Source organism: Oncorhynchus mykiss, chromosome 32 (genome assembly GCF_013265735.2).
Source record: "Oncorhynchus mykiss isolate Arlee chromosome 32, USDA_OmykA_1.1, whole genome shotgun sequence".
NCBI lineage: Eukaryota > Metazoa > Chordata > Actinopteri > Salmoniformes > Salmonidae > Oncorhynchus > Oncorhynchus mykiss.
Window position 1 is genome coordinate 22,891,475 of NC_050572.1, and position 13,689 is coordinate 22,905,163.

The following is a 13,689-nucleotide window of genomic DNA, read 5'->3' on the forward strand; positions in this document are numbered from 1 at the left end:
CCTTTAATTGCAGTGGGCTAAATCGGGGTCACACAGAGTGATTCTTGGTAGTCTTAAACAAATCCACTTAGAAACAAAGTGTACACCTCACACACATGGTTATGAGCTTAGAAAAAGAAGACACCTGTACCATGTCAGATATTGAAATGAATGTCAGATATAGAGTTGAAATGTATTCAATTGTGAGTTTGGATCACAATATTACACTTTATATACTTCACAGAAGACTGAAATATAACAAAACTATTTGACATAGAAACACTGAATTGGTCAGGTTTTTAAAAATGGAAAATATATGAATAACATTCCACCCATGAGGCCAAAGAGGCTTTTGGTCAATGACTGCAGGAAAGGCCTAATTAGCCTTGCCCATGTTTTTTTCTTCCATTGGTAAGTTAGTCTAGCAGCCATGGTTGCTTTACCGCCCGAGGCCCATTGATTATCATATTAAACATGGCAAACATTTAGCTGTAAAACTGCAAAAGAAAATATGCGCCCCATGGCAAAATGAAATTGAATGAGTTAGACAATTGCAAAATCACCCCTCCACCCCATGGTGAAAAAAACTATGTGTAGAATTGCAAGAAATGAACTTTAAAACTTAAATGTTTTGTTTTAGCTTTCACTAGGGGGGCCACTAAAATGGGTGTGGGGGGCACCCGGGCACATCCCCGATCTATGCAAACCAGATAGTCATGCCCTTGTTACAGTTAGTGCTAGCTAGAGTCTGATGTTTGGTGAATAAAAATATATGCTGAGGTTATCAATAAGCCTTGTCATAAGTTGTATTTCCATTTGAAGAGGGAGGTGTTAGATCTTAATTTACAAAATGTTTTTCCAGTTATGAATCCAGGATTACTTTTTTTGTGCAGAGCATTCTCTGTAGGACAAAGACACACAGTAACATTTGAAATGCACATAGTGCAGTATTGACGGATCACCTGAGCTCTGGAAACCGGATTGTCTACTTTGAGATATTTTTCATTAAACAACAATCTTGGCAAGTGCAATAGCCACCTAGCTATCTCTTTCAGTACTACTGTGTGACTCGAAGTGGAGAAATCTGGTGGGTTGGTTCTTCTATCCTTGTGGGGACCTAAATTCCTCACAGGGACAGTAAAACAACATTTCCCACATCCCCATGAGGACAAAGGCTATTTTAAGCTTAGGGGTTAGGGTTAGGGTTACAATTAGGGTTAAGGGTAGGGTTTGAGTAAGAGGTTAGTGTTAGGTTTAGGATTTAGATTTAGGTTGTGGGGTTAGGGAAAGGGTTAGGGAAAATAGGAATTTGAATGGAAATTCATTTTATGTCCCCACGAGGAAAGAAGAACATAACGTGGGTGTGTGTGGGTGTGTGTGGGTGAAGTGCATGGGTTTCCAAGCCTGGCAGTCAGTAGTATAAATAATATTGACCTCGTGGTTGACTTTGTGGACTGGCATGTACGTAAATCAAGCTTCTGGTCACAGTCACATAGGAACCACCTTGTCAGTGTGTGATTCATTATTTTAATTTACTGGGAATTATTCTTTAACTGTTGACCCTGCTGTTGTTTCTCTGGCAGGGCCTCTCCTGTCCTGATAGAGAGAGAACTTTCAATGAAAATCATCCCAAATTATTATGACATCCATACTGAATGAACAATAATAATACATTCTCACAGCGCTGACATCAGCAAACCACTTCCCCACACGATGCCATACAAGCTGTCTGCCATCTGCCCGGGACAGTTGAAACCGGGATTCATCCGTGAAGAGCACACTTCTCCAGCGTGCCAGTGGCCATCGAAGGTGAGCATTTGCACAGACGAGCACGCAGATAAGCTTGCCTGAGACGGTTTCTGACAGTTAGTGCAGAAATTCTTTGGTTATGCAAACCCAGAGTTTCATCAGCTGTCCAGGTGGCTGGTCTAGTAGTCACGATCCCGCAGCTGAAGAATACCAGATGTGGAGGTCCTGGGCTGGCGTGTTTGCATGTTGTCTGCGATTGTGAGGCCGGTTGGATACACGGCCAAATTCTCTAAAACAATGTTGGAGGCAGCTTATGGTAGAGAACATTCAATTATCTGGCACCTGCTCTGGTGTACATTCCTGCAGTCAGCATGCCTACTGCACGCTCCCTCAAATCTTGGCATTGTTGTGTGACAAAACTGCACATTATAGAATGGTCTTTTATTGTCCCCAGCAGCAGGTGAACCTGTTGAATGATCATGCTGTTTAATCAACTTCTGGATATAACACGCCTGTCAGGTGGATGACTATCCTGGCAAAGGAGAAATTCTCACAACAGTGATGTAAACAAATTTCTGCACAAAATTTGAGAGAACTAAGCTTTTTGTGCATATGGAACGTTTCTGGGATCTTTTATCCCAGCTCATGAAACATGAGACCAACACTTTACATGTTGCATTTATATTTTTGTTCAGTGTAATTTGAGTGTACTTTTACTATGTTACGTCTAGTCTATGAGACCAGGCTAAAACAAGAGAGACCCAAAGACTTCAAACTGAGAAACATGGTCTCAGAGCATTTCATATTATTTTGTCTGTGTTTGTTAAGTATTCATTTGTGGCTGTCCATCATCTATTCCCTATGATATATTATGAATTGCAATTCATACAATATGTTACAGATTTACAAATGGTACAATATGTTACTATTTTGCAAAACGTATGGTGTGTTAGGAATTACAATTTGTTGTGGCTAATTGTATGCTATGTAATTGCAAAGTAGCTAAAAAGCTCAAGTTGTCTGTGATGAGATTCGAACATGCAAACTTTGCTTTGCTAGATGTTTCCGTTATACGCTCACCCCTCCGACCAACCACCCTCCTATCCTTTTTGCCTCAAGTAACCTTCTCTCTTATGTGACCATACCTAACATAATATATTATGGTAATTTGAGTGTCCCAGATTTATGTTTACTATGTTACGTCTAGTCAATGAGACTAATCTGCACGGAGTAACACATTTATTGGTGGATCAGGTGAGAGAGGAAGCACTGCAACTTCACACACATATTCGTACACACACACTCAAAGGTATCTGGCACTTCTCAAAGACACATATCAGTTATCGATGTGTGTGTGCCTGTGTCTGTGTGTGTGCCTGTGTCTGTGTGTGGCATGTGTGCTGAATTTGTGGCACCACTGTACAAAAAAAGTGTTAAAAGGATCTCAGCTCAGAAAAAGGGACTCCTTAATACGCGTGCGCAGTCCCTGCATGCTCAAATTAGCCATCCTCCCTTCACCGCCCCACATCTCCCTACCAGTGTGCTGTGAACAACAATAGTGGAATCGGCGGTTTGCCTTCAGAATAAAAGTCCCAATTGAAACATGTAAACGGTTAAAATAGTGGAATCATTCCACAATTGGACAAGACCAAGGATGGGCAACTTTGATGGGGGTGGGTGCCACAAAAAAAGGGAACTCATCATGAGTGTCCCCCCCCCCCCCCCCACACACACATATTAGTGTCACAACTGTTATTGTGGGACTTTAATTGTGGGAAAATCACCATTCATATTTTAACGTACAGCCTCACCTATATGCTCTTCACAGATGTGTTCTGAGTGTCACTGAGTAGGCTGATAGCCCATTTCATGGACCCAAGAGCCATAGGTAAGACTATACATTGCAATATAAGTATGCCTCCAATTCAATTCTGATGTCTAATACATCACAGTGCGATTTCAACTGATTTTTTACTTTTGTCAAATTAACTAATTATTGTCTTCAGTTGATCCTATATAGCAACATCCCAAACCTGTTTAGCATCTAGTCCAACTAGATGGGGAACTTGGAGAACTTTTATTTAAGGCAAACAACCGATTCCAGTATTGTTGCTCACCACACATACGTCATCTCCCTCACAGACGAGAACGAATTGATGGTCCTCGAGCCGACAGATCAGCACGGTGTAGCTAGCCTACATAGTCGATTTCAAAGAAGCATTGCCTGTTTATTGTGGAAGAGAACCTGTTGCTAACTGATAACTGTTTGTTTATTTGTTTTCAGTTATGAAGTTGCCAAATAAGCAGCATCATTCCTCGGAGAATGAAGATGGGTCGGACTTGCCTCCCCCGTTCAGAAATCCTTTCGTTCACGAGTTACGATTCACTCCCTTGGAGAAAATCAGGGTAAGCAACCGTTCAACTTTTCATGACATCGTATCTAATGAACATTCAAATTATGTGTTGGTGTTTTATTTCGCCTGTTAGCTAGACAGTTAACATTACTATGTTCTACAGTAGGTACTAGCAGGCTAGCTACTAGTAGGTACTTGATTTTTCTCCGCCCACCAAGTTTTCCGTGCCTTTTAAGCTTGTTGTTGCATGTTGCTAGAATAATTGGTATATCTCGACCATAAGCTACATTTAGGGACTCAACTCAAATCTAAACATATGCTGTAATTTTATGGTGATTTGATCAAATAAAGAAGAGTTTATTTACAAAATACCAGAGCCAACGTTTTGTAGCTATTGAATTGGTGATATTGATTTTCATCATTTGCATGTCAAACGTTGGCATTGGATTTCCACGTCCAATAATAGCAGTCAACTGTAAAACTGTTGTCCTAAATGACTGGACAGCGTTCACTGTTAAAGGGGGGGGTTGCCTACTGTGGCTTTTGAATAGATCTGGGTCACACACACATTCTTTCTCTATCTCATTGATTGATAGGAAATAACGTTAATAAACAGAAGCATTTCGCTGCATCTGCATAACACCTGCTAAACTGTGTATGCCCCAAAACAATTTGATTACACACACATTCTTATATCCTCACGGAGTTCTACTTTTTGTTTTTTTATATTCAAAATCCTATTTCCCCTAACCTTAATCTCTACACCTAACCCTAAACCTAACCCTTAAGTTTAAAATGGCCTTTGGCCTCATTGGATAGAAAAACAAGACCACACACACAGTTGTCCCCATGCTCTCTGTTTAGCCTTCTAAACACAGCCATGGGGCTTGGACATGCAGTTGTCACTATGAGACCATGCTGCAAAGGACAGAATCGCTGTAGCATATGGCATCGTTCAGAAAATGATCTTCCTTATTTGCACCAAGTGTTCCATTTCCTGACCGTAACATTCTAGCTAATGTGTGTAGCTAGTTAGTATTTTGAGGAGTGAGAGAAATGTAACTGACTTTCATTACAATAACATTAGAAAGTATACCAGGCGTTCTTCCTATAAGTGCAGGAAATGTGGTATGTCCCGTTCCTGTTTCCTTGGTCTCTCGGCTCTCACACAGCCCCAGGACTAGGGTGTGTCCCAGTCACTCTCCGCCATATACTGTACAGCAGGGCTCTCCCACCCTGTTCCTGGAGAGCTACCCTCCTGTAGTGTTGTCACGATACCAGCATTTTACTAACGATACAATACCAGGTCAAGTAGGAAGTTTTAAATTGACACAATACCTGTTAGCGAAGGTGTCCTCTAGAGATGACGTGAAGGAGCTTGCAGGGATTTGTAGTCTTACACAATGTCTACTTTGATGCTAAATAGCATGGTCCTGTCAGAGTAAGTAGAGCCGACTATATTGATAAGTCGCCTTGTACGAGAGAGATTTCCATGGTTATTAAAACATCATCAAGCCGACACGAGGCACAGCCTTTATTTGAAGTGTTTCTAAAATTCCCCATGGGAAAATGAAGGGTGGAAAAACGATTGGAACCATTTCCCCGTTTGACCGCTAGGTTTTATGGGTAATATGCCACCTCCACCGTGGGGCTGTATTCATACTTCTACTCAATGCAACATATATTGAATTTAACTTCACACTGTATAATAACGCTGAATAGAATGGCTACTTTGCTCATATTTGCAAAGGCCTACCTGTGACTTGGCTGGAGGAATATGCGTGCATAATGTGGCGTGTCATTGTGGCAATTGGGAAAACTGCATAAAACCTTCTTTACTCTTCAGTTACCACACACTCCCTTACACATTCACTTTGTCTCCCTCTCATAAACACACACCACTCTCTCGTCCACAAACCCATACACACTACTCCCACTTTAAAAAACATTAAGCACCAAACAGAATGTAATATTTTTGATAGTTTAGGCTTACATTAGGCCTATATGAATCCTTACATTAGGCCTATAGGAATCCTTACATTAGACCTATATGAGTCCTTACATTAGACCTATATGAGTCCTTACATTAGACCTATATGAGTCCTTACATTAGACCTATATGAGTCCTTACATTAGGCCTATAGGAATCCTTACATTAGGCCTATAGGAATCCTTACATTAGACCTATATGAGTCCTTACATTAGACCTATATGAGTCCTTACATTAGACCTATATGAGTCCTTACATTAGACCTATATGAGTCCTTACATTAGACCTATATGAGTCCTTACATTAGACCTATATGAGTCCTTACATTAGACCTATATGAGTCCTTACATTAGACCTATATGAGTCCTTACATTAGACGTATATGAGTCCTTACATTAGACCTATAGGAGTCCTTACATTAGACCTATAGGAGTCCTTACATTAGACCTATAGGAGTCCTTACATTAGGCCTATAGGAATCCTTACATTAGGCCTATAGGAGTCCTTACATTAGGCCTATAGGAGTCCTTACATTAGGCCTATAGGAGTCCTTACATTAGGCCTATAGGAGTCCTTACATTGGGCCTATAGGAGTCCTTACATTAGGCCTATAGGAATCCTTACATTAGGCCTATAGGAATCCTTACATTAGGCCTATAGGAATCCTTACATTAGGCCTGTAGGAGTCCTTACATTAGGCCTATAGGAGTCCTTACATTAGGCCTATAGGAGTCCTTACATTAGGCCTATAGGAGTCCTTACATTAGGCCTATAGGAGTCCTTACATTGGGCCTATAGGAGTCCTTACATTGGGCCTATAGGAGTCCTTACATTGGGCCTATAGGAGTCCTTACATTGGGCCTATAGGAGTCCTTACATTAGGCCTATAGGAGTCCTTACATTAGGCCTATAGGAGTCCTTACATTAGGCCTATAGGAGTCCTATATTTTAAAGCACATGAGTAGCAGAGCTTTCTTCCTCTGCCAATCAAATTTTCCTAGACCTACTTTCAAGTTACTTGGTTGTTAGCTAGCTAGGTAATGCGACTGAAAAACGTTGTTTATCAAACCAATAATTAGCGACCCGGGATTAGTTTAAAACGGCCTGCGACATATCGAAAATGGAAATCGCGCAGGAAGAAGAAAGGTAGCTCTGGTTATAGGAGTCGTGTTTCTTCAACCGTTTGAGACTATCTGTTTTCTTTGCTGTAAAACTGCATGCATGCCTTTCACTGTACATTCTCACTCCAACCCCAGTTATAACTAACCTGATTCAGTTTATCAACCAGGTAATTAATTAGAATCAAGTGCACTAGATGAGAGTTGGAGTGAACCTACAGGACGGTAGCTCTCCAGGAACAGGGATGGAGAGCCCTTCTCAACAGTGTCCAGGAAACTTGCCTCCATTTTGGCACAGAACATTTTGTGCCAGCAGTGGGAGAGAAACACGGTGAACAAGTTTACTCCTGCAGCAGGAGGCTTGCTTTGCACACAGCCACACACACACACACGCACATGCACACACACTTTACACATAATGTCGACACACACACTGCAGACAGAGACAAGGGGAAGAATGTAACTCGATAAAGGAGCAGAAAGGACAGAGACTTTGGAACAGCATTTAGCTTCTGAATCTGGTGCTAATTATTCCAGTCTCTGGATCTAGGCCAAGCCTCTGGAAATGTGCGTGTCTTTTCTATTGTAACACAAGCACGTTGGCCTTTTAAATGTATTTCTTAGAAGACTGTCACAGTGTATCCAATTGCATTGCTGTTGCATGTCTGTCAAAGACTACATCTACATTATTGTTAAACTCAGATCAAAGTAATAGTTAGGCTAGTGGGACAGAAAAAGGTGGAGGTTACTTGGGCTGAAGTACACACACACACACACATACACTTGGGCCAATCAGAGTTGTGAAGGTTGCTAGTTGAGTTAGTGAACTATAGTATGGGTCTATCTCAGTCTTGTTCTCACTAGCCTACTACCTGCGCTTACTGTGAAGTTGTCCAGGTGTGTTTTTCCATTCTATGTATACACACACACACACACACACACACACACACACACACACACACACAGACTGGTTCATTTAAGAGCTGCCTTTCTCTCTCTGCCTGAAGATAAACACTAGTTCCCTTCACGCAGCTGGCAACAGAGTCATATAACTGGGTAACACGTTTTAGTGTGTGTGTGTGTCACACCAACACATGTAAGTACATTCCTCCCTCAGGCCTCTCTCTCTCTCTCCCAGACGGCCTATTTTTGAAGAAGAGGAGTTTGCAAAACAACAAAAACACCCCAAATGAATTAACTTCACAATGAACTAACAAAATGTCCCTAATAAAGAAGTCACTCACTGACTGAATCTCTATTGTAGTGTCTCTGTCTGCCATTTAGCCTATGGATAAGGTCTGCATTATTTGAGGAACCTGTGTGTTGACATTAGTTAGGTTCAGTTAGCCCTCGCAGAGCTGAAGTCCTTCTGGTTTGCGTTTCTTCCTGGCGGCACTTATGATGCAACTAAATAATAACATCAGCTTCTGCTAATAAGCACTTCAAGCTGTTGGTTCATTAGACTGACAGACACGCCCAGAGGGGGATCTGGGACTATCCCCCACAGACCGGAAGGAGGGAGATGGGTGGGAGAGAGGCGGAGGATGGAAAGGTCATACTATCAGTGACAGTACAGGGATAGAAAAAAGAGAGGGAGTGCAGGGGATGGAGGAAAAATAAGGGATTGGGGCTATCGGTGACATAGACCGGAAGGAAGAAAGAGGGGGGGATATTTTGTTATATTTGACAACCACGAAGGTCAACAAACCAAGATTCCAAAGACCATTGTGATGTGTGTGTGTGACCCTAGCAGCAGCAGATGGGTGGATTGGTTCTGAAGGACAGATGGGGAGTTAAGGCGTCTGGGTTCAATTGGCCCCAAGTAGAACTCCTAGTACTGTTTGACTCACTATCCAGTATACAGGAAATCAGTTAATTTGTATAAATTCATTAGGCCCTGATCTATGGATTTCACATGACTGAGAATACAGATATGCATCTGTTGGTCACAGATACATTTAAAAAAAATTAAAAAAAAGATCAGAACCAGTCAGTATCTGGCGTGACCACCATTTGCAGCCCAACACGTCTCCTTTGCAAAGAGTTGATCAGGTTGTTGATTTTGACTTGTGGAATGTTTTCCCCACTCCTCTTCAATGGCTGTGTGAAGTTGCTGGATATTAGCGGGAACTGGAACACGCTGTCGTACACGTCGTGTTTGTTGACATTTAGTTAGTGTTAGTTAGCCCAGGGAGCTGAAGTCCTTGGGGTTTGCATTTCTCCCTGGCGGCACTGATGATGCAACTAAATAATAGCAGCTTCTGTTAATAAGAGCATCCCAAACATGCTCAATGGGTGACATTTTGGGTTAGTATGCAGCCATGGAAGAACTGGGACATTTTCAGCTTCCATGAATTGTGTACAGATTTGTGCGACATGGGGCCGTGCATTATCATGCTGAAACATGAGGTGATGGCGGCGGATGAATGGCACGGCAATGGTTCTCAGGATCATGTCACTATCTCTTTGCATTCAAATTGCCATCGAATAAATGCAACTGTTTGTCTGTAGATTTACTCCTGCCTGTATCATAACCCCAACGCCATTCATTAATGAAGAGCACACTTCTCCAGCGTGCCAGTGGCCATCGAAGGTGAGAATTTGCTCACTGAAGTCGTTTAGGACGCCGAACTGCAATCAGGTAAAGACCCTGGTGAGGACGACGAGCATGCAGATTAGCTTCCCTGAGACGGTTTCTGACGGTTTGTGCAGAAATGTTTTGGTTTCCAGGTGGCTGGTCTCAGACGATCCTGCAGGTGAAGAAGCCAGATTTGGAGGTCCTGGGCTGGTGTGGTTACGGGTGGTCTGTGATTGTGAGGCTGGTTGGACGTACTGTGATATTCTCTAAAATGATGTTGCAGGTGGCTTATGGTAGAGAAATTAATATTAAATTCTCTGCCAACAGCTCTGGTGGATATTCCTGCAGTTAGCATGCCAAATCAAATCAAATTTTATTTGTCACATACACATGGTTAGCAGATGTTAATGCGAGTGTAGCGAAATGCTTGTGCCAACGTCTGTGGTATTGTGTTATGACTGCAAATTTTAAAGTGGCCTTTTATTGTCCCCTGCACAAGGTGCAGCAGTGTAAGGATCAAGCTTCTTGATATGCCCCACCTGTCAGGTGGATAGATTATCTTGGCAAAGGAGAAATGCTCACTAACAGGGATGTGCACAACATTTGAGAGTGAAGTTTGTGTGTATGAAACATTTCTGGGATCTTTTATTCCAGCTCATGAGACATGGGACCAACACTTGTTGCATTTCTACATGTTGCATTTATATTTTTGTTCAGTGTAAGGTAACTCACTAAATCTGTCATTAAGTTGGCTGTTTTTGCGGAGGAGATCTTTGGTGCGGTATTTCACAAGTATTAAAAAAGAAAATGCATGAAAACGAGTCAACAACCATTTTAATTGAGGAATCCCTACTGTTGACCAATCACGGACGAAGGGGCATACACTTCGGCAACCGAACTTCGGCTTGCCTCGAGAAAACTGTCATGTGCACAAAGTTAAAAAAAATAAATAATAATCTTGCAGTAGACCAGAAAAATCGTCATAAAGTGCTGTCATAATATATGCATGAGGACGCCTTTAGAGGGCAGAGACCCACCCCTACGTGTGCGCCAGCGTTTCCGTTTGACCGGCAGCATTTTAATTTACCGGACATTTGAGAAATGTACCGGACTAATATGCGTTTGTTGCCTGATTATGGCGTCCACACATGGTGCTCACAATGACAAATCATATTTAGGTTATGGTAATGAATCTTAAAAGATCACTAGCCTATGCATTGGCGGAGCGTGAGAGTCAAGATTGGGGAAGCACATTTTGTCCATTAAAAATTCACCTTTATAATAAAACATTCCATGCGTCATCGCATGTGCAGACTTACAGTATAGTATGTAAGAGTCCTATGTGTAATGTGACGAGTAGATTGGATAGTCATAATATAGGCTAATAATATAACTCAATCACTGTTCACAAAAAATACCGTTCAATGCATGGGCTGAGCGTGTGTAGTGTAGAGGCCTGGGCTATAGGCCCTATCAGATACATTTCTTTCTTTGCTTGGGGAAAAACACATTTCATGCAATTCTGCCCCACTTTTCTATGACTGGAGACATTAGCAGAATATGTTTTTAATACGACAAATTACAGGGTAGCCTACTCTGCTGAAACTGATAAACAGATCAATAAAAATGACATTGGTCATATAATATGCCTATGAGAAGGGGGGAGAGAAATATAATATTACTGGATGAGGTAGTTATTGTTCAAAAACTAACTTTTACGTGGCACTGACCCACAATGATAGAGTGAACGTGTGCAGTGTGCACTCACTGGATATATGGCCGATGCTCTCCCATGGTGCCAATAAGACAAATCTTTGACACTTCTCTGTTTTCTCAATGACATTCAAATCAGCATTGGGGGGAAAAAAAGGTTTGTTCCACCTGAGCGAGTCTGACCACAAGTCAGAGACCACTATGATGACACACCAAATGGGTTTGATGGATTGTGGGAAAAGAGCAGGAATAGGCTTTTGTAGGCTGCATTCCAAGCGATTTCTTCAAATGGTACAACTGCCGTCGGCATCCAAAGATTATCTAATTCGAACGCGTGGAGGTAAGGATGACAGTGGTGGTGTAGTCCAGGTATTCCCCAAACTAGGGTACACCAAATACAAATGTGATTCACATTTACAAAAAAATATATATTTAAAAATAGAATAAAAATTCCCTCACATTTTCAAACAGCCCATTTATATTTATATTTTCCAATGGGGCTATACATTTGGGTGAGGTTATTTTCTCGCCTGAGTAGCCTTGTTTCACTGCCAAACATTTTTTCCCCCCCCCGAAGAACACTGGTCTCAACGTCAACAGTGAAGAGGTGACTCCGGGATGCTGCTATTCTAGGCAGAGTTCCTCTGTCAAATCACATTTATTTATATAGCCCTTCGTACATCAGCTGATATCTCAAAGTGCTGTACAGAAACCCAGCCTAGAACCCCAAACAGCAAGCAATGCAGGTGTAGAAGCACGGTGGCTAGGAAAAACTCCCTAGAAAGGCCAAAACCTAGGAAGAAACCTAGAGAGGAACCAGGCTATGTGGGGTGGCCAGTCCTCTTCTAGCTGTGCCGGGTGGAGATTATAACAGAACATGGCCAAGATGTTCAAATGTTCATAAATGACCAGCATGGTCAAATAATAATAAGGCAGAACAGTTGAAACTGGAGCAGCAGCAGCACGGTCAGGTGGACTGGGGACAGCAAGGAGTCATCATGTCAGGTAGTCCTGGGGCATGGTTTATTGGCCAGTCTGAGATATGGCATTTTCTTTGCAACTTTGCCTAGTAGGCCAGCATCCCGGAGTCACCTCTTCACTGGTCAAGTGGAGACTGGTGTTTTGCAGGTACTATTTAATGAATCTGCCAGTTGAGGACTTGATGCATCTGTTTCTCAAACTAGACACTCTAATGTACTTGTCCTCTTGCTCAGTTGTGCACCGGGGCCTCCCACTCTTTCTATTTTGGTTAGAGCTAGTTTGCGCTGTTCTGTGAAGGGAGTCGTACTCGAGCCTGTAATCGAACCCACAAATGCTAATGCTCCAGATACTCAACTAGTCTAAAGAAGGCCAGTTTTATTGCTTCTTTAATTAGGACAACAGTTTTCAGCTGTGCTAACATAATTGCAAAAGGGTTTTCTAATGATCCATTAGCTAATCCAAGTTTATCATTTTACAAGGCTAACCCAACGTGCCATTGGAACACAGGAGTGATGGTTGCTGATAATGGGCCTCTGTACGCCTTTGTAGATATTCCAATAAAAATCAGCAGTTTCCAGCTGCAATAGTCATTTACAACATTAACAATGTCTACACTGTATTTCTGACCAATTTGATGTTATTTGAATGGACAAAGAATGTGCTTTTCTTTCAAAAACAAGGACATTTCTAAATGACCCCAAACTTTTGAATGGTAGTGTGTGTATATATCTAAACTCATCAAAAAAAGAAACGTCATCTCACTGTCAACTGCGTTTATTTTCAGAAAACTTAACACGTGTAAATATTTGTATGAACATAAGATTCAACAACTGACACAAACTGAACAAGTTCCACAGGCATGTGACTAACAGAAATGGAATAAGGTGTCCTTGAACAAAGGGGAGGTCAAAATCAAAAGTAACAGTCAGTATCTGGTGTGGCCACCAGCTGCATTAAGTTTTGCAGTGCATCTCCTCATGGACTGCACCAGATTTGCCAGTTCTTGCTGTGTGATGTTACCCCACTCTTCCACCAAGGCACCTGCAAGTTCCCGGACATTTCTGGGGGGGGAATGGCCCTAGCCCTCACCCTTTGATCCAATAGGTCCCAGACGTGCTCAATGGGATTGAGATCCGGCTCGTCGCTGGTCATGGCAGAACACTGACATTCCTGTCTTGCAGGAAATCATGCACAGAATGAGCAGTATGACTGGTGGCATTGTCATGA

General features: G+C 42.0%; 1 protein-coding gene across 2 annotated transcripts in view; it reads left to right on the forward strand.

Moving 5' to 3' along the window:
• The first annotated feature begins 3,548 nt into the window (after positions 1-3,548).
• Positions 3,549-13,689, forward strand: part of LOC110488115 (lysophosphatidylcholine acyltransferase 1) — a 34,365-nt gene continuing 24,224 nt past the window's right edge. The window contains exons 1-2 of one of the 2 annotated variants that reach the window (XM_021560141.2): positions 3,549-3,616; positions 4,013-4,134. In XM_021560141.2, the coding sequence (XP_021415816.1) occupies positions 3,598-3,616; positions 4,013-4,134 (141 nt within the window). In that variant the 5' untranslated portion in view covers positions 3,549-3,597. Of the gene's footprint in view, positions 3,617-3,759; positions 3,913-4,012; positions 4,135-13,689 lie in introns of those variants that run through there. The other variant, XM_021560140.2, reaches the window with a different exon arrangement.